This window comes from Onychomys torridus, chromosome 11 (assembly GCF_903995425.1).
Source record: "Onychomys torridus chromosome 11, mOncTor1.1, whole genome shotgun sequence".
NCBI lineage: Eukaryota > Metazoa > Chordata > Mammalia > Rodentia > Cricetidae > Onychomys > Onychomys torridus.
Window position 1 is genome coordinate 6,765,733 of NC_050453.1, and position 25,497 is coordinate 6,791,229.

Here is a 25,497-nt window from a genome sequence, read left to right on the forward strand (position 1 = left end):
GAGTGGGTGAGTTTCCTTCATCTTTTAAGCATGGATGCTAGACCTCCCTCACTTACAGGGATATGGTAAGAAGTAAATGAGTTACAATGTAACTCTTCTTTAAGATGTGACATGAAGAAAGGTGAGGTTCTACTACATAAATCAATATGTGTCAATGACTTGTGCTTATTTTACTTTGAGTGAAATAAGATATAAGAAACTAGCATGACACTTTGAGCTGATGAAAGGATTCCCTATCCATGCTACCACTAGGTCAGTGCAGGATCTCCCGCTGGAAGGTGTGCAGGTGTGCAGGTGTGCAAGCATGTACTAAGTGTCTTCCTAGGACTCACAGGACTCCTGGAAAAACACCAGTGATCCTCTCAATCAATGCTTGCTTAGATGGCAGAAAACCACAGAATTTAGGAACAAAATACCACAGAGCTACTTTTCTACCTGTGCAGCATAAATTTGGACTTCTGAAAACCCAGGCATATCTTTCCAGACATTTCTGTGCTTTCCTGTAAGTTTTGTTATCTGTGTGACTAATACTCTTTGAAAGCACAGAGCCCAGCAGGAGGAGGTCATTATTTTGGGAAGTTTTAGAAAGAAGTGGAGAAATAATGACAGTTTGTAAAATCGTGGTCTCAGAATCTAAACTTCCAGATGTGTTTGTAATGACTCACTGGACCCCAATAATGAACTAAATGACTGTCTCCCAGAGTAATTTTTTTTTTTTTTCAATAAAACAGAGCTAGGAATCACCTGTGCTCTCTCGGCCTGCTGAGGGTGAGTTTAGGTCAGCACTGAACAGGAAGCTCAGGCCCCTGTCTGCAGCCTGCATTTACTAGTGATGGAAGCAAAAGAGGAAAAAAACTGGGGGGGAGGCGAACACCAAATGTTAAACTCCTGGGGTGTGCGAAGTCTATGATCAAACTGAATGAGGTGATAAGTAGACAAAGTCAGAAATACATGTTCTGTTCCAAAGAAATGTTAATTATTATTATGGTCACTGTGAGGGTTGACCTAATACTCTGCTCCTGCATGGCACAACTGTAATAATGATGACAATATTATACATAATCAAAATAATACAATCACTATTAATTAACAGAAATAATAATGACAAGAAGTTCCAAGCAGTCACTGCCAATGAGGGAGTATTAGCTATTCACTTTGGAGCTCCCTGGCGGCCTCTCTCTGGTTTTCTTTCACCCCTCAATTCTGACTTGGCTATCCTAGCCCCATTACCTGTGAATCTATCCCTGGGGAAGGAGAATGCATCGTACTGTTTGTTTGAAAAAAAAAATAAGTTAATACTGACACAAGCCCCCTCTCTCCACACTGCGTATCAAAGCCAAATATAAACGATTTCTGAAGTTCTCTGCTGCCGTGGCTTATTGCTGCCAGTGTGGGCTCTTCGATTAGCGTGGATTAAGTAGGACCTGACCATATGTCAAGAGAACATGTCCTTTTGAAGTGACCTCATATATCAAACACACACCCCTGGGAGGCTCCCCCCAACCCCAGCGCCATGACAGCCTCCTCCAGGAGATTTCCCGTTTTGTCACCTGTGACCGTATGCTGCCGCCTGTCACTTGTGTCTGTGTAGATGAGCCCTCGCCCACCCAGCCAGAGCTGGTACTCCTTAATGACATCTTTCGTTTTCTCAGGGACACTCCAGCTGAGGTGCAGTGTCTCTGGTCCCTGGGCTGTGATGTTTGGTGGTGAGATACTCTCAGGGATTCCTCGGGTGGGAGCAGCGATGACCTGCGAGCGAGGAAATTAAACAGCAATTTATTGTCATTGTCCACTAGGAATCTTGATCAATGAAAATGTCGCTTTTGTTTTAGAGCTTTGCCGTCTGGCGTGGCATATCATTAGCAATGCCTGAGAGAAGGAGCAACCCCCTCCTTCATTCTTTCCCTCTCATCCTATTTAAACAATGAAATCTGACCTTGAATACATTACATAAGTCTCCAACTACTATTTATCACAACAGGTCCGACAACAATTTTGAAGGCAGAGTGCGGCCCTCAGTTTAAACAAGTGCAAGCCTGCCTGGCAGACTGTCTGCCTGGAGAACTCTCCTCCATATGGCCCATCAGTGTCTTTGCATTTTAACAGCCTGATTTTGCAAAGTTAAGCATCAGTAAATATGGAGCAAAAGCTACATCTGAACTTGCTAGCACAGAGCATGCTTTAAGCAGCATAATGGGCGGACTCCCGTATTCTTCCCAGGATGATGGTATATTGAATATTCTAGAAAGAGAATCAAGAGAGAAGAAAAACCAGCCAGTCACCGAGTCAGTGGTATCAAAACACGGTTCTGGATACAATTTGCTGTTGGGAAGATTTTTTTTTGCCCCCTACAGGATAAACCTGATTTCATGTTTTAACCGATTGTTCTGGCATCTGGTCAGTCCAGGCCCTGTTACACACAAAATATAGACTTGTCCAAGGACCATTCAGATTAATGTTTGGTTGGTCCAAACAGCTGCCATGTGCCTGCATGGCGGTGGGCTCAGTCCTCACTGGGCTCTGGGTGTTGTGTGGTTCCTGCAAGTGTGTAGACTCCACTCTTCTGAAGTTTCAGTCAGGTGAAGAGCATGAGAAGCATTCTGTTTTTTTGGGTGTCTCCAAGGCTGCTCCACACATTGTTGACCTTTCCTTGCCTCATTTCCCTCAGTTCTTTGTTTCCTCTTAGTATCCTCTGAGGCGAGTTCTTTCTTCTCCATTCTATAGCAGTCTCCATCACTCATCACCCGTGGTATTCTGTTTTTGTTTCTTCCTGGCGCCCTTCATAATCACATCTAAACCCATTGCTTTACTTTCTCGGGTAGATTTTTCTAGCTAGCCCATCTCCTGGTCTAGCATCCAACTAGACATTTTTTTTTTTCATTTAAAACAACAAATGGTATCTGCTTCTATCACCCTGCTCTTTAGTTTTGAGACACTTGAAGATAATCCTATCATTTTAACACCTTTGTTTCTGCTTGTACCATAGAAACACCAGCTACAAACAGCTGAAAATACACACCTGAAAAGACATACAACACTTTACTTCCTTCTTTTCTGGGTGTCTGGCCTTTTGCCATTGTGACACAATCTTGTCATCTACAAAGTTTATGCTTAAGAACTGCAGAATCAAATTTTAAAAAATGCCCAAAGGCTCCTAATGTTTTAAGTAGTTCATAATTGAGCATTGGGGCTCAGTCATAGCAATCCCAGGGGTTCAGGTGGACACAGCTGCATATTCTATACAGAGTTGACACCACAGTCTGTAGATCCTATCACCTGCGTTCTGCCATAACTGTCTTTTTTTTTTTTTTAAAGCATAGTTTTTTGTAGCGCAGGCTGACCTCAAACTTACTGTAGCTAAACATGACCCCGAACTCCCAATTCTCCTACACAGACCTCAGAATGATGAAATTGCAGCACACACCTGGCTCATACAGTGTTGGGGACTGAACTCAGGGTTCTGTGCATCCTAGGTAAGCATTCTACCAACGGACCCACACTCCCAACCTCTCATTCTGGACCCAGGTGCCTGAATGTAGGCCTTTATTATTCCTTCCCAAGACTTCTGCTCAAGTGTTGGGATCACTTATTTGCATGGCAGCCTCACTCATTTCTGGTTTTTAAGTGTGGGCAAAATTTGAAGGTATGATATTTAGGTGCAAATTCAATTAATTGATGAGTAATTTTGGACATTTGATGGCTCTGTAGAATACTACCGCCCCATTCCATGTTATGCCACTATAACAGAGTACCTACGGCTGAGAAACACTGGAAGAGACGAGGTTTCTATTTTTACTCCAACGTTCTGGAAGCTGAGAAGTGTGAGACTGGATGGTTGCAGGGGAGTGAGGCCCACTGCTGGAAAGCAGAAAGGTACCCGGGCTTGTGGCAGAGCAACAGGACATGGGAGGTGGCCTCAGGATAACCTGCATCACAGTGATGCCTTGTCCTGGGAATGTGAAAATGTACTCTTCACCTGAGAAAGAAGGGCATTTGTTCCTGTGCCATTGTGGATCCCTTGTGACTCTCAAAGGTGCCACTACTACTCAACACTAGCTCTTGGTTTCTTTCAAAATTGGAATGGGCTTTTTCCTCCAGTGCCAGATGAACTCCATGTGCTTAGAATCTAAAGACCTAGCCCTGATAATTAACATCTATGGAGCACTAACTGTTTTCTTGAGTTGATACCAACCCACATCAAGGAAATATCCCAGCAAACCACAGCAAATACCCAGAAATAAGTAATGAGAAAGGGTTGTGAAGGAGTCATTGACATTGGCTCAAGCACTTGTTGTTCCTAATAAAACACTGATACATGGTTAAATCTCAGCATCAATATCCAACAAAAGGGACACTCCCCTCAGTGCCACTTGGAGGGAGACACAGTTTTCTGGCCTTGGAAAAAATCACCCCCAGGATGCTCACACAGCTCTCACCCAGGACCCTTCTTCCTCTCACCTTGCTGCTGACCGCACAGCCACAAGCTGTGCAAGCTTTCAGCTGGTATGAATATTCCTGGAGGGGCTGAATCCCCTCTGTGTCCGTGAAACTCAGCGATGCTCCCCGAAATCGCTCCCTTCCATCTCGAAGGAGAATGTAGTGAGTTATAGGACCTGGAAGGCAAAAAATGCAGGCTATGTGTCATGCCACACACATGAGCTGTTTTCAAACATGTATGTCAGAGAACTTTTTAATTACATTTATTTATTTACAAACATGTATGTGTGTGAAGGTCAGGGGAAAACTTTATGGAGTCATTTTTCTCCTTCTATCATGCAGGTCCCAGGTAGTCATGGTGGAGTATGCCAAGCTGTCGCACCAGCCTTGACATAAAGTTTTTAAAGAAATGAGCACTTTAAAATATAACACCTTCCTATGTCCAAGTAGTTCTCAATTTTATTACCAGGGGAAGATGGATTCAGGACAGAGTTATATGTTTATATCTGTTCATGATTTAAAAGATTTACTTTTAACAATGAAACAATTTTGACTTCAACTATATTCTGCTTATTTGAAAGCAGCTCTGGTATATGTGAGGCTTTGGGATTTTGAATGATTATTATTAGCGTTATTATTTATTTTGGCTTAAAAAGATGAGCGATGAACTGACACAAGAGGATTTCCTTTTATCAGTAAATATTTCTCACCAAATAGATAACATGCCAATTTACAGTACACTCATTTCCATATTGGAAGAATTCACAGGTAATTCTACATATTTTAGGAATTTGCAAAGTTAGGTAATTTTATTTTTGAAGTAGCTTAATACCATTTGACTGTTTGGGCTTCTTCCAGTTTAAGAAAATAGTATCTTCAGGGTTGCCCGTTCTGGCCCATCTGGGGGCCTTGACTCCTTGAGGCACATCTTCTTTTGTGCTGGCTCTAACAGATTGGCTGAATCCTCTCCCGAAGCTGTTCCATGGAGAAACCCTGTACTCATACATGGTACTGGGCTCAAGGTCTACATCTGCAAAGACAAAAAAACAGACTCTGGGGGTTACTTTTTTTTTTTCAAACCATCACATTAAAAATTAAAGTCAAAATTATTTTTAAATTTAATTTTTATTTCTCTGTCTCTCTGTCTCTGTCTCTCTCTCTCTGTGTGTGTGTGTGTGTGTGTGTGTGTGTGTGTGTGTGTGTGCTTGTTGCTGCCTGAAGAGGTCAGATGATGGCATTGGATCCCCTGGATCTGGAGTTCTAGGCAGTTGTGAGCCTCCCTCCCACATGGGTACTGGGAACTACATTCTGATCCTCTATAAGAGCAGTACAGACTCTTAACCTATGAGCCATGTCTCCAACTCCTGAAAATCAAGATCTCTCAACATTTAAAACAAATGCTTAAAACTCTTACCCCTTTGTGAATAAAAATCAAATCTCTTCATTTTAGAAATCATGAAAAAAATTGAAGTTTGGAGATGGGTGTCTCACAGCAAGGAATTTATCATTTCTGGAGAGAAATGTTTATAAAGGAACAACCGAGGGCTGTGGTGCCGGCTCAGAGGGAAAGTGCTGGCTGTGTAGGCATAGGGACCTGGACTCCATACCCAGAGCACTCAGGCAGTGAGAGAACTTATCTCAAAAATAAGATGGATAATAGACGAAGATAAACAACATGGTCCTCTGGCTTACAGATGTAGACACACACACACACACACACACACACACACACACACACACACATCACATGCACTCATGCACACATACAGGTACTCATATACGCACGCACAGGTATATACAAAAGAAGTGATTGAAAAGAAGACTAAGCAGGATGGCGTTGGTGGCGCACACCTTTAATCCCAGCACTCAGGAAGCAGAGCCAGGTGGATCTCTGTGAGTTCGAGGCCAGCCTGGTCTACAAAGCGAGATCCAGGACAGGCACCAAAACTACACAGAGAAATCCTATCTCAAAACAAATAAAAAAACAAAAAACAACAACAAAAAAATGAAACCAGACCAATAGCTCATTGCAGCAAATCTCATTGCTGGGATTAAAGGTGTGTGCTACCACCTGCTGGTGAGGTCTCTGGCTCCTGCTGCACCACAGACAGTGTCCTCACTGGGACTCCTCTTGAATATTCTATTGTTGTCCTGTGTCATGAAGATCCTGGAGCTTTGGATCTGCAGGTATGGCCCCTTCACATGCCCCAGCAGTTCATAGGTGAGGTGGGTGTTGGGGTGGGCTATCTCATAGTCCTGGTTCTGGGCCTGGATGGTAGCTGGGTTGGTCAGTTTGCCAGCTTTCCCTCATTGGCATCACCCAGGAGAGCTCACCAGCACCGCCCCAGCTAGTCTACCCAATGTGGCAGGCCACAAGGAGCAGGGCCAGTTCTGTTCTCACACCCTCGGGGCAGCTCACCTGTACTACATTCACACCACCAGGGCCAGCTCTACTGTTTTGCTCAGACAAGGGGCAAGGCCCGCTCTCCAGATTCCTGCACTTGGTGAGGGGCAGGTCCAGCTCTTCAGTTCTCATCCCTGAGGTCATCTCTCCTGCCTGTTTCATGTGGCAAGGAGTCAGTGAGGAGGGCATATTTCCCTTACTCTTGCCATCCCATGCCATATGAGGGAGGAGGGAGGAGTAGCTCTCTTGCTCTCACATCCACAGTCCTGGCTCCCCTGTTCCCCTGCCAACAGGTCAGCTCTAGTGCCCTGCCCAGATGAGGTGCTGTGCCCCATCTCCCACCTGCTGCAGCTGGTGAGGGGTAGGACCAGTTCTCCCAATCTTGTGGCCCTTGGGCCAGCTCGCTCTCTGCCACAGGTGGCAAGGGGCGAGGATAAGGGGGCATTTTTCTTCACCCACGACACCCCTTGAGCCACATTTTCTTTATCTGCATCTTCAACAGCAAACTCTCCACCCTGACTACTTTATTGAATCCATGGGAAAATGAGATGCAACTAGTTATGTGGCAGAACTTTGGAGAGTGTAAATTTCCCCACAGATATTTTGTGCTAGTTTGGACCTGGATATCCCCAAAGCCCATATGCTGATGGCTCATTCTTCCAGCCTTGCTGCCATTGGGAGGTAGTGAGACCTTTAGGGGGAAGGACTTGGTGGAAGAAATGACATCATTGGCTTTGTGGTGTCCTTGAGGTGTGCACACCTGAGCAGCTTCCTATACGTTTGCTTCCTAGTGGTCAGTAGGGTAGCAGAGTCCATTATGGTACTCTCCCAGCCAAACTATACAGTCTTAGCACAGACTCCAAGGCAATCGTGACACTGACCATGGACTATGCCCTTCTAAACTAGGAGCCTGCACAAGGCTCTCCCTCCCTGTGAGTTGATTCTTCTCAGGTGTTTGTTGTAGTAACAAGAATCCTAAAACACAGATCTTCTGTCTCCATTTTCCCTGGTAAGAGGGCGTGTGCCCCTTGTTGCCTATGGCTGCTACGGGCACATTCTCACTTCTTCCTTCCTGATTTTCCTTCCTCCTGCTTCCTGCTTTTTGTCATAGCTTGGTTGGTGTGCTCACTTCATTCCCAAATCACTGACTGATTAAAGAAAAATGGAAAACTATTTTTTGCAGGATGGGAACAAAGTCTCATTATGTTGCCCAGCCTGGTCTGGAATTTGCTTGATATGGAATATCAAGTTTGTAATCCTCCTGCCTCAGCTACAAGGGTGCTGAGATTACATGCATTTACCACCACACCTGGCCTGCATCCCTTTTAGGAGAGACAATCTCCTGTCACCCTTTGCTGTTCTTACCTGTCATGGAAGGGCATGACAAGGATGCTGCAAGAAGCCAGGCCACGGCATCTTGGCAGTTGTATGAGAAACACGATGACCAGCAGCTGTACTGAGATACTGTTTTCCAACAAGAGGCCCTTTCTTTTGCTCCTGAGCTTTGCAATATTCTCAGCCTCACCATCCTTCCCTCAAACTCGTAGATCCCAACTTGTCCTTTCCTTCTCATCCCAGTCACAAAGTCTTTCCCAATCTTTCTGGTCTGGACCGGGTGTCCTTACTATATTCTTCAAAAGCATCTGGGGTCACAAAGTTCACTTTGTGCTGACACAGATGCTCTTTGACATACCACCTGGCCCCCAAACACCCAAGCAAGTTCTTCATTTAGGCTTCAGGTCCTAGATGGTAATTCTTGCTTGTCTATAGCTGCTGGTGATAGTATAATGACTGCCTATTAGAAGTATTATATAAATATATTCATTACATATATTATATAAACATACGTAATATAAATATATGTTGTTGGAGACTAATTCTAGAACCTTGTGCATGATAAACAAATGCTCTACCATTGAGACATATGCCCAGGCTCTTAATATATATATATATATATATATATATATATATATATATCACATTTTAAAAAGAATTAAATTAATTAAATTAAATTAAAGAATTTTATACTTAAATATTTTATTTACCTCATATCCACTTCTCCCAACTCCCTCCAACTCCTCTCAAGTCCCACAGCTCTCTCTCAACTTCACGATTTCTTCTCTAATTATAACTGTTACTGATACACAGTTACACACACACACACACACACACACACACACACACACACACACACGGGGCGGGCCTGGCACACACTGATCAGTCTAGGCTGCAATCAATGACTGCAAGGAGAGGGATGGAACTCCTGACAGGTTCTCTCATCCCAAGTGAGCACTAAGTGCATACAACGAACAGCGAACGGACTCATCAGTGTGTTTAACAATTTTCACGAACCAGTAAAGTTTGTGGGTAAAAAAGAAGGTTCATAAGCTCAAGTTCAGCAAGTTTAAGACCAGCCTTGGCAATTTAGTGAGACTGTTTCAAAACAAATAAATGAGAAGTGGGCTGGGGACAAAGCTCTGCGGGAGAGTGCTTGTCAAGACTGGGTAAGTTGCTGGGTAGACCCTAGTACCACCACAAATAAGGAAGTTTGTTTCTCATGTTCAGTTTATAGCATTTTGGCAGGCAACAGCAACCGGGAGTGTAGGTTTTAAAAGCCCTTATAATGTTACAACAGTAGCACATCTATTCATTTTGGAAGAAGGCTCCTGCAAGTGTGTTTTGAGAGCTCTTCACAATCCTGACTTGATTGCAGGTGGCAGATAAAAGCTGGGGACTGTGCGGGATGAAAACCCATTCATTTAAGAAGGAAAGTCCACTGATGTGATATTTAACTGACAGCAGGAGGCTGGAAAGCAGGGCAACCATGCTCTGTCTTGAAGCCTTTCCTAATGCTATTTATTCAGGAGGTTTTCTTTATGAGCAGTGTGGTAAATCCCAATAAAGGCAAAAACATACAATTTTTAAGAACATTTCAACCTAGAGGGACAGATGGAGTGAGTGTCCACGGCAAGTGCCATGCAGCAGAGGGCTGGATTTTGTCAGCCAGACGCTGCAGGAATAGAAGGCTCATGGCTGACCTGCGAGGCCTGCATCAAACATTATGGCTTTGCATTTGAGCAGGATGATGAAGGGCCACAGAAGGGGGAACCAGCATTTGAGGGAGGTGCCAGGTTCCCGGCAGGAAGCTCCTTGCCCCAATGGAAACTTCTAAATCTCATTCTTCAGAAGGCATCAGTGTGAGTTGGTCTCCTTCCCACAGCAAACTCCTATGACCACACTAGATGACTGCCTTGGGAGTAAGCAGGAGTGTTGAGCTACCTCATACAGCACTGGAGTAAATTTTGATCAGCACACTTTATTTCCTCCCCTCCTCTCTTCCCTCTGTGAGCTTTCCTGTCTCACCTGGAACTTCCCATTCCTGGAATTTGACATGCTCACTGCCTGTGGTTAAGGGAGGCACAGTCATGGTTCATGCTGAATATAACATTGCTTTGTTTATTTAACTGGAGTGTATATAAATTATGTAACTAAAATGGACTCTCTCTGGCTCTACATGTAGTACACACACCACACACACACACACACACACACACACACACACACACACACACACACACACTCCTTTTTGTTCAAAAGCACGGATATTCTGTAAGCACTTTAGTAAACATTCAAATAGTAAAACATGTAATAAAGAGCAGAGCTCTTTAGAAATAATCTTCAACTCAACAGAGCTCCTTATCTAGCTTAGCCAGTGCTAAGAACCCCTACTTTAGACTAATCCAAAAGTACAAATGGGTGCTTAGAAGTTACTATCTCGGTGGCTGTGAAGGTGGTTGTTCTGAGGACTACTGGCCATCTTGGGGACAGTCCCATCCTGCAGTGGTCCCCTTCCTCAAAACAACACTCTTAGGGCTTCACCATCCAGTATCCACTCACTTCTCTAACTGGAAGTTAGTTTAGAACTTCAAGAATAAAAAAAAAATGCCAATCAATGGAATATACCAGAAAGGCACACACAGTTTATTTACTTCTTGTTCTTCATTCTCTTTTGACTTAATTTAAAACAGTATATATCCCTATTGAAGGACAGGCTTAAAAATTTTAAATAACTGGTTTTGAATGCATCCAGATCATGTCACTGGTTACCATGAAATAAGCTGACCTAAAAGTATGATGGAATTGATTGACATGAGGGGAACTTTCAGAGAGAAATGGAGTCTGCATTAGCTGCAGCCTCTCACTAGGCCTACTCAGTCATGGGCAGAGGGTTCAGTATACCTTACCTATGAAGGATTGTGCATTTACATCTCCTGAATAAACTATCTCCTCCACTGAAGAACACAGTCTGTCCATTGCCACCCTGCCCATGGGATTGAGGGGTTCTCTCATCACAGTGCAGATATGGGTGGTGGCATTGAAGTCACACTGCCCACAGTGTGCTGTGGCCTCCATGGATGCTGGGCAGACAGTTGCACATACTCTGGTTTCCTGGAAAAGGGAAAAGGGACAAGTAGGTTTGTGAACTTCCTTGAGCCATGTGGAATGCATTTCTGTATCACCTGAATGGAATATTTTACTCTCATGATAAACAAACATCCTAAAACACACAGAAGAAAATGGTTTGCACACCAGAAAGAGCAGAGATATCTGAAGGCAATCAGTCTGGATTACATTTGACTTTCGTGTCTTCCTAGCTCTGGGAACTTTCAAAGCTTCATGTGTGTGAGTGCACGAAATGGAAACTGAATTCACCAGGAAGGTTTGGTCTGTGAATTAAATGACCTCACACCCGAAGTGCCTCAAGCTCAGAGCATACGTGACAAATATGAACCTTAGTTTTTGCATGTCAACTTCATCATTTTCATGTGGTATTTTGGAGTAAATATAGGATGAGAATCCAAACTTCTATGCTGTAAGAAAAATTGGCACTGGGACCAGCAAGGTGGCTAAGTGCATAGAGGCCCCTGGTGCCAAGTTAGAGCCCTGAGTCCAACCCCTGGGTCCCACATGAGAAGGAGAGAACCAGCTCCACAGAGATGTCCTCTGACTTCTACACTGTTCCTCATTCTGCCTGGTACAAAGGTGTCCATGACCCCAAGACACAAATAAATAAATGTAACAAAAATTGAAAGAAGACACATTAGACCCATAGTACAGGGTGTTAGAAAACCTAAGCATTGCCTAGTGTCATTATAACTATATACACTGTAAATCTCTTCTCTGAAGAATCTAGATGCTTTACATTTACTGCTGAGTGCTCCAATCTGAAGAAATTAAGGGCTCAATCATTTTAAATTTTAGGAACTATAGAGAAGGTAATAGTCATATAAGACACAGATCCACATTACATTCCTGCATATAAGTAATAAATAGGTTTTAAATAGTTTTCATATTAAAATTTGATTATTTTCTTCTCTCTTTCATGAAAAGTTAAATTCTCTCCAAGTTCATCAAAATAACACTTCTTCAGAAAAACATGGCAGGAATTTCATTAAAAAAAAAAAAAGTCAAAGCGAACACATAAGTTTATCTGTCCACTTAAAACCTGTCCAGATACAAGTAAACCAATGGATTACACATAGGAACTCAACATATGAAGTTTAAGGAAATTGGTAGGGAAGTAATACACAGGTATTTCAAATATTTGTCCAAGTTGGAGAGCGGCTGCCTGGATCAGCGCCAGTACCTGTGCTGGTCGGAGCCACTTTCTCCTTGGAGACACTGATCTCCCAGCCCGAGTGTGTTAGCTGAGGCCCTCTAATTGGCTCTGTTCTGACACAGCCGGAAGCGAGGCAAACCCTACTGCTGACCTGGGGTAAAGTACTGGGGTACTTGTTAGGACTCTTCACCATGTGACTCCTTGGCAAAGAGTCTCCCTGACAGGTGACTACCCTGCCATGCTTCCCATTGATAGACAGACCATGACCATTCACAGCAAGCCCTTACCGTGAGAGGTTAACAGGTTCAGAACAAGCAAAATAAACCAACAAGAGTTAAATAAGCAAATAATAGCATTCAAAAATAAGCAAACCAACACCCTCAGAATTATAAACATAGCTATCCCCTCCTAAAACCAAAAAACCCCAAGACAAATGGTTCTAATTTTTTTAATTAATAGAAAAGTTGAAAGATAAATCCATGGCAATGTCTCAGTGAGGTGAAAAATGACAAACTAACCAGTGGACAAGGAATAGGTAGAAGGGAAATAATGAAAAATAGATTTAGGAAGATCAGGACCAACTACGAGGTGAGAACCAAGGCAAGAATAGCAGTATCCTCAAATGAATAATAAAGCTGCAGCCCCAGAAGGGAAGGTGGGGAACTCCAGGCTACAATGACACCCCACACGTCATTTTAAGGGTGCAGCTCACTGATGGGTGCTTGTCTGGCCTATGCAAGGTGGTGAGCTTCGCTCCAATGCCACAAGACAAGCAGACGACTGTGGCTCATAGTAGGTCCACACAGAGGCTCATTTTCATGAAGTAAGATAAAGAGAGCACATCTTGAGGGAGGAAACAGGTGAATGCTGGCACTCAGCTCGCTTTCTCTGCCTATCCCATAGCACAGCACTGCCTGTGATTAGTGCTCCACCTCAGTCACTTCCCTCGGAAAACAGCCTCACAGACACACCCAGCGGTGTGATTCCAGGTTATTCTAAATCACATGAGGTTGACAGCTGAGGCAAGTCATCACAGTGGGCAGCAGCTACAGCACCCGGGGCTGTGCTGTGCAGGGGCCAGAGAGGATAGTGCTCGGTCTGGGAGCACACATTTCCTGTCATCCACTCATCTGAAGTGCTGGGTAAAGCCTCCCTGAGAACAGCTAATCATTAGGAATTCCTTTAGAATTCATTGCACTAGCATCAATCATGACAAACTCATTCGGTATTAATATGGATAGAATGCAAAAATGAATAATGCACACATGAGATTTTATATTCCTATTTTAGAAAAATAGTTATGAACAATGTATTTCTCTTTCCATCGGCAAAGCAGCACCTCCAAGAGGCTTTCTATCAATTACCTTCATCCCCATTCCAGCTGAAATCTCGTCAGAACAAACATATTTCAAAGGATTATATCCAACTCCATTACAGCATCGCTGGCTCTCTGGAATAAGTTCAGTGTCGCAGCATTTTACTGGCACTGGGTCGTTCTTTTTAACGTGTGCTTTAGACTCGCCACTGGAAGCTGAGCAGCATATGGTATCTGACATATTCACATAATCCTGCCCACAACACAGCATTCCTGCAACAATAAAGTGTTATATATGAATATCAAATAAAAAAAGGGAAGAAAACTGAGGCAGCCGTAAAGCTTGGTATAAAAACGTCAGACTTGGGCAGTTCCCGTGAAGGAGTTCTAGTTAAAGGTAGCATTTCCCCACCAAGGTGATTTAGATGTGTGATGAGGGTCCTTCTTACCAGGAGCGCCAGGCACTCATTAGGAAAAGAACACACAAGAGGAACCATTCGGAAATCGTTCAGCTGGGCCAGACTGCCTGCACTCCATTAAAAAAAAAAAAAAAAAAAAAAAAAAAAAAAAGATTGGGTTTCTGTCAAAACTGCCTGCCCCTTTCATGATGATAACATCATGTTGTACAAGTAGGGTAGCTAGAATAAAGGATCCTAGAGAGAAAGCTCTAGAAATTCACAAGGGAGGCTCCCTCACCCAGGCACTCTGGGATGAGAGCCAGGCAGAGTGGAAATGTAGTCACATCCAGATGAGCAGTCCTGGGTAAGAGCTGTGTAAACCGCTGCCTGTCTTTGTCTGGGGTGTGGTATTTGTGTCTCATGAAGTCTGAAACAGCCATAGTCATCCTTTCTCCCAGAATTAGATTGGGTATGTACAACTAAGCCGGGGATACTGCTCAGTTTGTAGAGTGCTTGCCTATGCTTGGTCTCTAGTCAGTTCTGCATAAACCAGATGGCATCACACTCCCGTGATGCCAACATTAGGGAGGTGGAGGCAGAAAATAAGAACCAAGTTATTTTCAGTGATATGTTGAGTGTAAGGCCATCTTGGGATTCTGAGGTGCCTAAGATGATAACAATAACAGAAACAACTAGTCAAGAGTCTTCAACAGCTACATCTCTAATAATTCACATCACAAGGAGGGGCTAAGGAGTAACACAGTGACCACAGCTGGCCAAGATGCAGAGATGCAGAGGCTATGGCATGCTCAGTCCTAAATGGAATGCGTACCACATGCCCTCCTCCCAAGGTTCAGGGACCACTGTGGAATGATGGTTAGAAAGATTGGATGAGGCTGTGGATGACTCCAAGGAAACACTGCCTTCTAAACACAGCTGGGCAGTCAATCACAGTGGTTATTGGTTAGGACATCATACACAGTCTTGGTACAAGCCAAAGTCATCCCAAATGCCAGCACTGAGTGGGGAGTTGGCAGGAAGTCTCTCCACTACAGGGGAGCTAAAGGCAATTGTTAGCTGCTAGGGAAGGGAGAGTCACTTTTTTCTAAGAGTGTGGTCCCTGGTAAGATGATCATTCTCTAGTGGAAGGCTAGACATTTAAGAACATATTTAAGAAAAACAAATTGGCCTTGATGGGTTTAAAAAAGGTTTTAAAAAAAAGGATACAAAATAATTGGGTGGGTAGGGGAGATCTGGAAGAAGTCGGGGAGGTGGGTGACCATGATTAGAACCCACTGTACACAATTCTAATAAGCAAAGTAAAGTATACTACAAACCACACATGCATACCCAGAAAAATGAGCATGGCAGCCAGCCACTATTTTCTGAGCCTCATGCAGCTCTGGATCTATCAGATGACATGGTTGTAAGGCTGGGGACAGTGATGTAAGGGAGGATCACCGATTCTCACATCTGAAGAGACTGATATACCTGAAGGGTCAACAGACTTTTTCCCACTGACCAAATGCCTATCATTTATTGCCATAGAAGAAACCTAGCATAAATTTAGACATAAAAGCACTAGTTAAATAAACAATTCTCTGGAGTCAGATTATGCTAGAAATCAAGGTGTTTAGATGGCATGTCGCCATGCTGGCTTATTAGAATTTGCATCTGGCCATAAAGCAGTACAACCCAATGAATGATTCATTTTAATTAGAGTTCTGTTTGTTTATTATTAGTCCTGACTGATAATGCAAAGAACTTCACATTTCAAGTGTTCCAGGGTCTTGAATTGTTTAATCTGGTCCTGTACAAACATCCATATTAGGAACAGCACTCCTAATAACAGACCAAAGAATTTTCAAAGCTTAAAAAAAAAATTATTCAGAAGATCTCAGTGTGGCAGATCTCTTAAAGAAAAACACTACTCAGGGCTCTGAAGAACCTTCACACTACTGTTTATAATTAAAAAAGATTTCTCAATACTTATAAATTGTATATATGACTAATAATGGATACTAGTCATTGCAGAGTTCTGATGTATCATGCTAACCTAAATGTGACAAGTCTTCAAAGTAATTGAAAGTAAACTATGATATCAATAATTTTTATTTTTATTCCCAAGGCATGTTCTCTATAATAAGATATGCACAGCAGGGTTCTCATTGTAGACTAAGTCTTAATTATGTGGATAAAGACAGGTATATTCATGTAAAATGCCAGTGCCTATTTATAAAGGTGTGCTCTCATTCACACAAAAACAAAAGTGAATGCTGTGGGCTCAAGTTTGGGATTGTTTGGACATTATTTTTCTGCTGCCTTCACATCATATATTTAAACGCAACCTTGTTTCTCAACTGCCACTTTCTTCCTCTTGTTATTCTATTAAAACCATTTGTGCTTCCATTTTAAAGAGCAATCAAAATCTGAAACCTGGCCTTCTAGGGAGGGAGTGCAATCTCCCCCCACCCTTACATTACCGCATGGCTTCACCAGGCTTTAAGTATGAAATCAGAATGCAGACATTGACCTAATTCGAAACCCTAATCAGTCATAGGATTGCTCTGAGGGACTTTTGACAGGTCAACTAAAATTTTGATAATGAACTGTTTCTATATGAGGGGAGAAAAAAAAAAAAAGGATGCTTTCTTTGACAAAGGGCTTCATCTTGGCTTTTCTGAATTGAAAATTTTCAGGCAAGATTTCACTCACATAACAAGAAGTGACTCCCTCTCTAGTTTCCTTGGTAAACCCTTACTTCTTTAATTATTATCAACCTTGTTCCAGTGTGATAAATTGCTAATTACTTAATACTCTAATCAGCGTTCATTCTTTGCACAGATAAACCATGACAGTGCCATTAATTTAAATAGTAATTTCACTTAATGGCCAGAACGGCACACCAGATTTTTATGCAGCATTTTCTGAAGTCTGCATCCATCACTGTGATATTCTGACATAAAGATGTCTGACGTGCACTAACTCACTTAGGGAGAGCAGATGTTGCAAAGCGGGCCTTGGTAGTAATACCCATGGTGCATCACTTCAGCATGAATGAGCTGCAAATCCAGAGACAGCCCAGCTTCTTGAAGGCATGGCAACAACCTTTGACCCCTGCCTAATTTATCACACACAGCACTTGACTTTTGAACTTTGACACACAGAAGTCACAATCTTAAATATGCCCAGAGAAAAACAAAATAAGTCATGTATTATTGATGGTTGCTCTGTTCTTCCAAAGGCTCTTCATTACATTTATACGAATGTGGAGAGTGTCTTTGAACAAGACACAGATAATATCAAGGTGCACATGAGTAGAGGTTTATATTTCAGGTCCACTTGTGCACACAGTCTTTCACATCGTGTACAGTCAGTGGGTGACTTCTATTGTAGACAGTGGAGAAATGAATTAGAAGAAGCTTAAATCATATCAAGTATGGCACCAGCATTTATTTTATGTCCGGGACTAATGAGGAAATATTTATCAACACATCTGCCTGATAATTTGTAAGTAGCTTAAGTCTATAAAATGTACTATACATTTTCCAGAGAAATAACAAACAAACACCTTACTTCTGAGATACAAACAATAATGTAGTAAAAATCAGTTCTTGGTAAAAAAAAAAACTTATGTTGAACTCTGGCTCTGACTAGGGACTTTCATACTTTGGGACAAAGGTTTCTGTATTTCAGGCATAGAAGAGAGAGAAGAAATGGATTACAATTAGCCCTTCAAACAAACTTAGAAAATTAGGGGCAGAGCACTTAAAAACAAAACAAAACAAAACAAAACAAAAAAACCCTGCTTATGATAACCAGTAGATGGCGCTATGGCCACCATCACAAAACAGGAAGACAGTCAAGACTGCTGCACAAACCACTGCCATACATTTTAGAACACGTATATACTATATTTTCCAAAAGACCATCAGAGTTGCATGGAGACATTTTGGGAGCAATCTCTTCAGCCAGCTCTTATACCATGGACTCCTATAGCTATCCCGCCCCTCCTTTAAAAAAAAGACAACAACAACAACAAAAAAAACCCAAAAAACCAAAAAACAAAACAAAACAAAACTTGAAAATTCCATCTTAGGAAAAATGTGCATTTTTCTGAAGGTCCTCATTAATTTTTCTCAAAGCATAATCTAGGGCATGTAAATCCAGAATTCTGCTATGAAACAATTTCAGGAGCGTTTCCTGTCAAAGACTATGTGGACCTGATTTATAATATATATATATATATATATATATATTATGGAAACATATTCTAAAGGCAGGGAATGATCTTGGTCATGGCTAACAGAAAATCTCTGTCCTCTCTGAATGATAGAGACGGTTTTAATTTTGTCTTTGAATATTAAGTGATGCATCAAGTCCAAGCCAAGATTAACAGCGTACATGATAAAACCATATACGCAAAACACTAAGGGGAAAAATGTGTAATAAAGAGATTTAAAATATACTTGGAGAAAGTGGTTAAGAATACATATCCGCGGGAATGACTTTCATCCCAAGACACCTGTATAACACTCCCACACAACTCATCTGCCCAGAGAGAGCACTAAAAAACATAAACGCTACCCTAGTACTTCTGTTCCTGCGGCATCTGTTAATTCACTCCATTTATAAAATACATATTGACAAAGACAACTGAACTGGGACCAGAGAGATTTGATTTGGTGTGAGAAAGTCAATTCAATGTGATTTTGTTAAAGGGCTCCTGCAGGCAAATAAAAGAGTTTAAGTAATAAAGTACATAAGGAGATGTTTTACGAGCCAGGCCGGTGTCGCGGCAGGCTCACGATGCCAGGCGGTGAGAGAGGCCGGGGTTTTGGAACTGCCTCGTCCAGTGGGTCTGGAGAGTGACTAGCGTGGAGAGGAACAGGTCTGAGCATAATCATCTGGGGAGAACTGAACGAGAGAGACAGCAGAGGAAGAGAGAGGGCTCCGAGCCTGGCGGTTTTCAGTGTGTCTCAAGGTCAAAGTAATAAAGAGATTTTCTCCTTTGTTTTACAGGTACTGAGCCTCTGCCTCCTCCACTGTGGCTACTGGAGTTAATGGAGGCAGAGACAGCATTGCAGAACCATGTCAGCCTTGCTTCTCGGGACTTGAGGAACATTAGTGGGTACTGGTGAGAGGACTCAAGAGTACTCAGCAGTTAAGGTACTGCTCTCACAGAGGCCTCAAGTTCAGTTCTCTGCAGTCATACCAGATGGTTCACAACCACCTCTAGGGGATCTGATGCCTTCAAATGGTCTCCACAGGCACCTGCAAGCATCTGCATATGTCTTTCTCACACATACACATAATTAAAATAAGAAAAATAATTTCTTTTGGGAAAAAACCATTTCGTTGGCTAGCTATCACCATCATAAGTGACGCAGAAGACGTCATTCTGAAACTTGGGTCTATGGGTGGACTTCAAGGGTGCAAAGATGACAGGCAATTTGCACGCTTGCATGTGTGTGTGTGTGTGTGTGTGTTACAGGCACATGTATGTGTGTGTTTTCAGTGCACTTTAACTGAAAATCAGAAGCTATAACTTGGAAAGAATTCTCTAGAAGGTTAAGAATCCATTGGCGAGGGTCTTTCCCCTGCTTCTCTCTGGCAATGGTGTTCTGCTGTATCTTTCCTTCTTCTTTGTGTTTTTCTGCCACCCGTATTTAATTAGTCCTTGTAAATCAGAGTTCTGACAATCACATCCACCCTCCCTGGAGCACTAACTGAATCCTGGGCTGCCTCAAGCCTGTCTCCCTCTATTTCTTTGTGTAGGTGATGTAGGCCAAAGTGGCACCATGGGCCTCAACTCCCACTGGCTGCTTCTCTCAGGACCTTACTCGTGGTTTAGGATTCTAACAAGTGTACACCCCACACTTTAGCTTCCTCTGTCCATGTAATGAGGTGATCACTTGGTTTTAAAAGTGTGCATGCATTAGACTACTGGAGAAGAGAGAGTGGATATGGGGTTTGGAGAGTAGAATGGCCAAGGTCCATTGCATGCATGGATGAGAACGCCTTAATGAAATTCATTAGCTTTCACAATTAAGACACACTAGCAGAAACTGAAATGCTGAAGAACAAGAAGGAGAGTATTTCACAGACTAACAGACACATTTAAATCTCTTGGACAAGCCAGAAATAATACAGATTTGGGGGAGAAAGTGAAGTCCTAATCATTTTACACTCAAAGGGCAATTTCTTGAATACAGACTCAATACATTCTTGTTTGCTGAAGGAATGGACGAGGTAGTAGACTAATTAAGAAAAGGAAAAACTACCTGGCTGATTAGTGCCATACACTTGCAATCCCAGCACTTGGATGGCTGATGCAGAAGATCAGGAGTTCAAGGTCATCCTAAGCTACAGTACATGATCCAGTGTTACAGAAAACAAAACAAACCAAAAACAAAACCCAAACAAAACCACCTTTGCTTTTGTGGCTTAAAACAGTGGGTGTGTTCTACCCTAGAATCAAATCCATTTAAAACAATAACTCATAATACATAAAGATACATTTCTGAGGCATAAATATCTTTTCTAAAAGAATGGCATATCTTCATTTTTGAAAGCCAGTTTAAAGTCTGGTGTTATTGACAGCAACTGAATTCTCCTACCAACTTTTCTCTCTTGCAAAGCACATGCCATATAGTGCCTGGAAAACGCCACTAGACACCCAGAAAGGACTGGGGCTGCTCAGATGACTCAGTGGCTAATGGTGCTTGTATCCTAGTCAATGGCTGCCTTGATGCCTGGGACCTACATGGTGTAAGAAGAGAATGGACTTCCACAAGCTGCCCTCTGATCGCCACAAGTGAGCGATGGCATGCATCCCCATGCCCCTCCACATACAGATCAATAAACACATAAATGTAATAAAACTTGAATGCATAGATTAATTTAGTATTATTATAAAAATAGTTTTGCTCTGACAGACAACCTACAGAGCTTTAGTTACTCCCATAAAAAACTACCAAGGCTGGAGTAGGCACAGATGCTAATATTTAGGGAGAGACAGAGGGTAAAAAATTCATACACTACTAAATGAGGTGTGGTGAAGGAAAGATTTAAAGAAAAATATAAAATGAACATGAGGAAGATTAAAAAAAACAGTGGCAGAAGAGATTTATCAGCTAGTAAAGTGTTTGCCTTGTAAGTACAAGTCCTGAGTTTGATCCCCAGAAGCCACGTAAAAAAGTTGAGCATTGTAGCACATGCCTGTAGTCCCAGCACCAAAGAAGAAGGGGCAAGCAGGTCCCTGGGGATCATTAGCCATCAATCTATCCTTTACAGAAAGTTCCATGCCAGTAACAGGCCCTGTTTCAGGGGGAAAAGGTGGACTGCATCTCAACAATGACCTCCACAATTGTCTTCTGGCCTCCATACATATGTATTTGTGCATAGCCACGTCACTTGGGAGGATATGCACACATGCACACACATGCAAAACATGAAAATCTCTATTAAATGAAAATTATTCTGATATCAAATAGAGAATTAAAATGGATTTCAGATCATTTCTGAAGTAGTAATACTGAAATGGAACTCTGTATTGGGACTTGAATCCATATGCCTACAGTATGATAACACAAGGCTTGCTGGTTTGCACATGGGCTGGTGACATCAAAGATAACAGGACCCAAGTGGAAAAAAATCAGAGTTTAGACCAGTGATTCTCAACCTGTGAGTTGCAACCCCTTTGGAGGGAGGGTCACATATTGGACATCCTGAATGCTAAATATTCATATCATGACTTATAACAGTTGCAGAATTACAGTTGTGAAGTAGCAATGAAATGATTTTCTGGTTGGGGGTCACCACAACATGAGGAACTGTATTAAAGGGTCACAGCATTAGGAAGGTTGAGAACACTGGTTTAGACACGACCCCCTGAATAGAATTAATGTGGTTGGTTCCACACATATGGAAGGTGAGTCACCACAAAGCACTTTCAGAGAAGAAAATCTGAAATACACTGTGATCCCAAGCCGATCCTTGGTATAGATTTCCTTACATTTGACAATCATCCTATCTATGTAGCATTATAATAATGAGCTGAAGTACTTAAAACTATGCTTCTAAACTTCAAGTGACTTTAAAAGGAAATTATGATCAACCATGTGAGAGGGAAAAACTGAACTGCAATAAAAATGAAGTGCCAGGGTCAGCTGGATGGGTACTCAAGGGTGTATGCCAATCAAGGAGAAGGATGCCAGGAATGACGGGATATACATATTTAAATACATTATAGTAGAGGCTGGAGGGATGACTGATGTGGATGTTTCATTGGTAAATAAAACACTGATTCGTCAGTAGCCAGGCAGGAAGTATAGGCGGGACTAAGAGAGAGGAGAATTGGCAGAACAGGAAGGCAGGAGGGGACACTGCCAGCGGCCACCAGGACAAGGAAGATGTAAGGTACCAGTAAGTCATGAGCCATGAGCAAAGTATAGATTAATAGACATGGGCTAAATATAAGAGTAAGAGCTAGACAAAGCAGTTTAAATAATATAAGCGTCTGTGTGTTTATTTTGTAAGTGGGTTGTTGGACTAACAGGGCTTGACCAGGGATGGAGAGAAGGTCTCCAGCTACAGATGAGTAAGTGGGTAAGAACACTTGCTGAACAAGCATGAGGACCTGAGTTCGAATCCCTGGAACCCAGGTAAAAGTTTGGGTGTGGGTGCACACACACCTGCAACCCTGGCACTGTGGATTGCTGGGGTTGGCTGCCAGCACAGTTCCAAGTTCACTGACAGAGCCTGTCTCAAGGTCATAAGGCAGAGTAACAGAGCAGGACAGGGATGCCCTCATCAGGCCTCTGCATGAGTACACACGGGTGCATCACACACACACACACACACACACACACACACACACACACACACACACACACACACACACACACTACATTAGATTATACAAGAGGGGTTTCCTGGACTTCTTTTATATTTATAATTTTCTTATTACAAATAAATATTTATTTTAAATATCAAAGTTTATCAATTTTGTTTTTTTCCTTGCCCTCCCCTCCCAGTTCAGATCGCCCAAACTCTGTACTTGATCACCTATATAATCTCCAGTAGGCCTCAAATGTTCAGATTTCCATTTCCCCATTAACTTTATTATTGTTATTATTTTGAGGTGATGAGAATCAAACTCAGGACCTCATGGACACTAGTGCTTTGGTACCTTTCCTAAGCTATATGATAGGAATATAAAAATATCATCTGTTTGTAGAGTAGTTGTAAAGATTAACTTTGGCAGTCATGTGCATAACCACAGACACTACTGCTTGGCAATATGGACTCATCCGAGGGCAACGCTTGCTTGCTATTAATATTAGTACTAGTTGCCTAGGAATATGAGAACAAAAAAATAAGATTAACATTTTAATATCAGGGTAATTATTTTGTCTACTATTAGTACTTATTAGGAAATATTCTTTCATCCAGAAACAAGACATTTATGTAGAAGTTTATTTAGATTTAGTATATTTATTTGGTAACATTAAAAAAAAATTAAGATGTATTTTTCAAAAAATTGTGTGTATTTGTGTGTGGACATTTGCCTGTGGCTGCAGTGCCCAAGGAGGTCAGAAGAGGGCGTCTGATCCCCTGGTCCTAGAGTTATAGGTGGTTGTGAGTACCACAATATGAGTGTGAGGAACTGAACTTGGGTTCTCTGTAGGAGCAGCAAGTGCTCTTAACCACTGAACCATTTTTCCAGCCCCCTCAAAAGAAATTTGATGTGTCTTTATGAAGTGGACTAGATACACGTAAAAACAAAAGGAGATTTCTAACTGTTACATAGTATAGCCTCAATTGTTTCATTAGGTGCAACTAATATGAGTTTTAATTATTTGTTTCATTTCCAGAGCCAATCACTCCTCCTCCCTTCCTCTCAGCTCTCCACATCCTATGGGACAGACGAGGGGTCTTACCTGGGAGGTAACTGTACACCATGCCCCTTTCTCCTCCACCACAGCAGGTGAAGTCCTGGCTCACCATCTCTCCTCCACAGCACTGCTGCCCGAAGCCATCATGGAGCCTCCCAGCACAGCACACCTGGCTCCCGGAGGTGGCATATGGCATTCTGCCACAGCAGGCATCACCAAAGCCGACGGAAACTCGATTGTGTTGCTCGTCTGGACAGCATATCTCTCCTGTCAGATGAGGACAATCCCGGTGCTCGCATGAGTTAAAATATGCCATAAGTCACAGCTAAGTTTTAGTGAAATCCCTTCTGCAAGGCTAATGACTGACAGGATGCCTCGGCAGAACACTGCTCTACTGGGGTTGCAAAATGGCAACACATCCCCCAAACTTTTGCATTAAAGATGGAGTAATAGGCGTGTTTACATCCACGTATGCCAGCTAAGAGGTAGGGCTGTCCTCTTCCTGTTAGTCCCTTTCTTACCCTACCAGGCATGTCTGACCAATGTTACTTTGTGTTTGGCCATGTTCATAGCCATCATTAGCTCTGCAGTCCATAAACCACAGGTTAGATGTACCTGCCAGGACAGATTGGCATCTACTGTCCTGTCATATTTACATACATATGATTTTATATATCTAAATAAAATCCAAGAACCACAAAGGAGAAAAAATATATGGAGTTATTTTCCTGATTGTAAATCATTGTAAAATGATTTCTAGTTTCACACACTGTCCTTCAAACATGACTTTGACCTTTTTGATGACTGAAAAAAACTCCATCGTGTGTTGTGTGTACTCATTCCTCTGTTACTGATGCTCAGACCGGTTCCATCACTCAGCTCCTGTGAGTAGTGTGCAGCAAAGGCTGCTTGTGGTATGCTTTCATGGGGTCTTCTGGGTAAACATCCAGAAGCAATAAAGCTGGGTCATGTGGGAGATCTAGCTTCAGTGTTTGAAGGCATCTCCTTCTTGACTCCCATCATGACTCTTCTGTGTATATTTTCACCACCAGTACAGAATGCTTCTTCCCCTTTGTCCACATCCTCACCAGCATTTGTTGCTATTTGTTTGCAGACAGAAGTGTGAGAATCTTGAGGTCCTTTTAATTTGCATTTCTTTGGTGGCTGGTGAGATGGAAATTTCTGTTTTTCACATTTATTGAAAACTTTATGGTTGTATTTCATGGTGAATCATCTACTCATTTCATTAATTCATTTATTATGTTTTTTGATTTCATACTTTTTGAGTTGTTTATTCTAGATCAGTAGTTTTCAACTTGAGTTGCAACCCCCATGGGGTTCACATATTAGATATCCTGTATATCAGATATTTACATTATGATTCATAACAGTAGCAAAATTACAATCATGAAGTAACAACAAAA

The 25,497-nt window shown here is 42.2% G+C and overlaps 1 protein-coding gene across 2 annotated transcripts in view; it reads right to left on the bottom strand.

Annotated features, from left to right (window-relative positions):
* Ush2a (usherin) overlaps nucleotides 1-25,497 on the bottom strand; it is a 701,257-nt gene that overhangs the window by 133,085 nt on the left and 542,675 nt on the right. For both annotated transcript variants that reach the window (XR_004946207.1, XM_036202543.1), the window contains exons 49-54: nucleotides 24,119-24,340; nucleotides 13,826-14,049; nucleotides 11,086-11,290; nucleotides 5,270-5,467; nucleotides 4,459-4,613; nucleotides 1,551-1,749 (exon numbers count right to left, since the gene is read on the bottom strand). Coding sequence is in view for 1 of the 2 variants with exons in the window: in XM_036202543.1 (XP_036058436.1) it covers nucleotides 1,551-1,749; nucleotides 4,459-4,613; nucleotides 5,270-5,467; nucleotides 11,086-11,290; nucleotides 13,826-14,049; nucleotides 24,119-24,340 (1,203 nt within the window). In the remaining variant the exon portion in view is untranslated. The remainder of the gene's footprint in view (nucleotides 1-1,550; nucleotides 1,750-4,458; nucleotides 4,614-5,269; nucleotides 5,468-11,085; nucleotides 11,291-13,825; nucleotides 14,050-24,118; nucleotides 24,341-25,497) is intronic.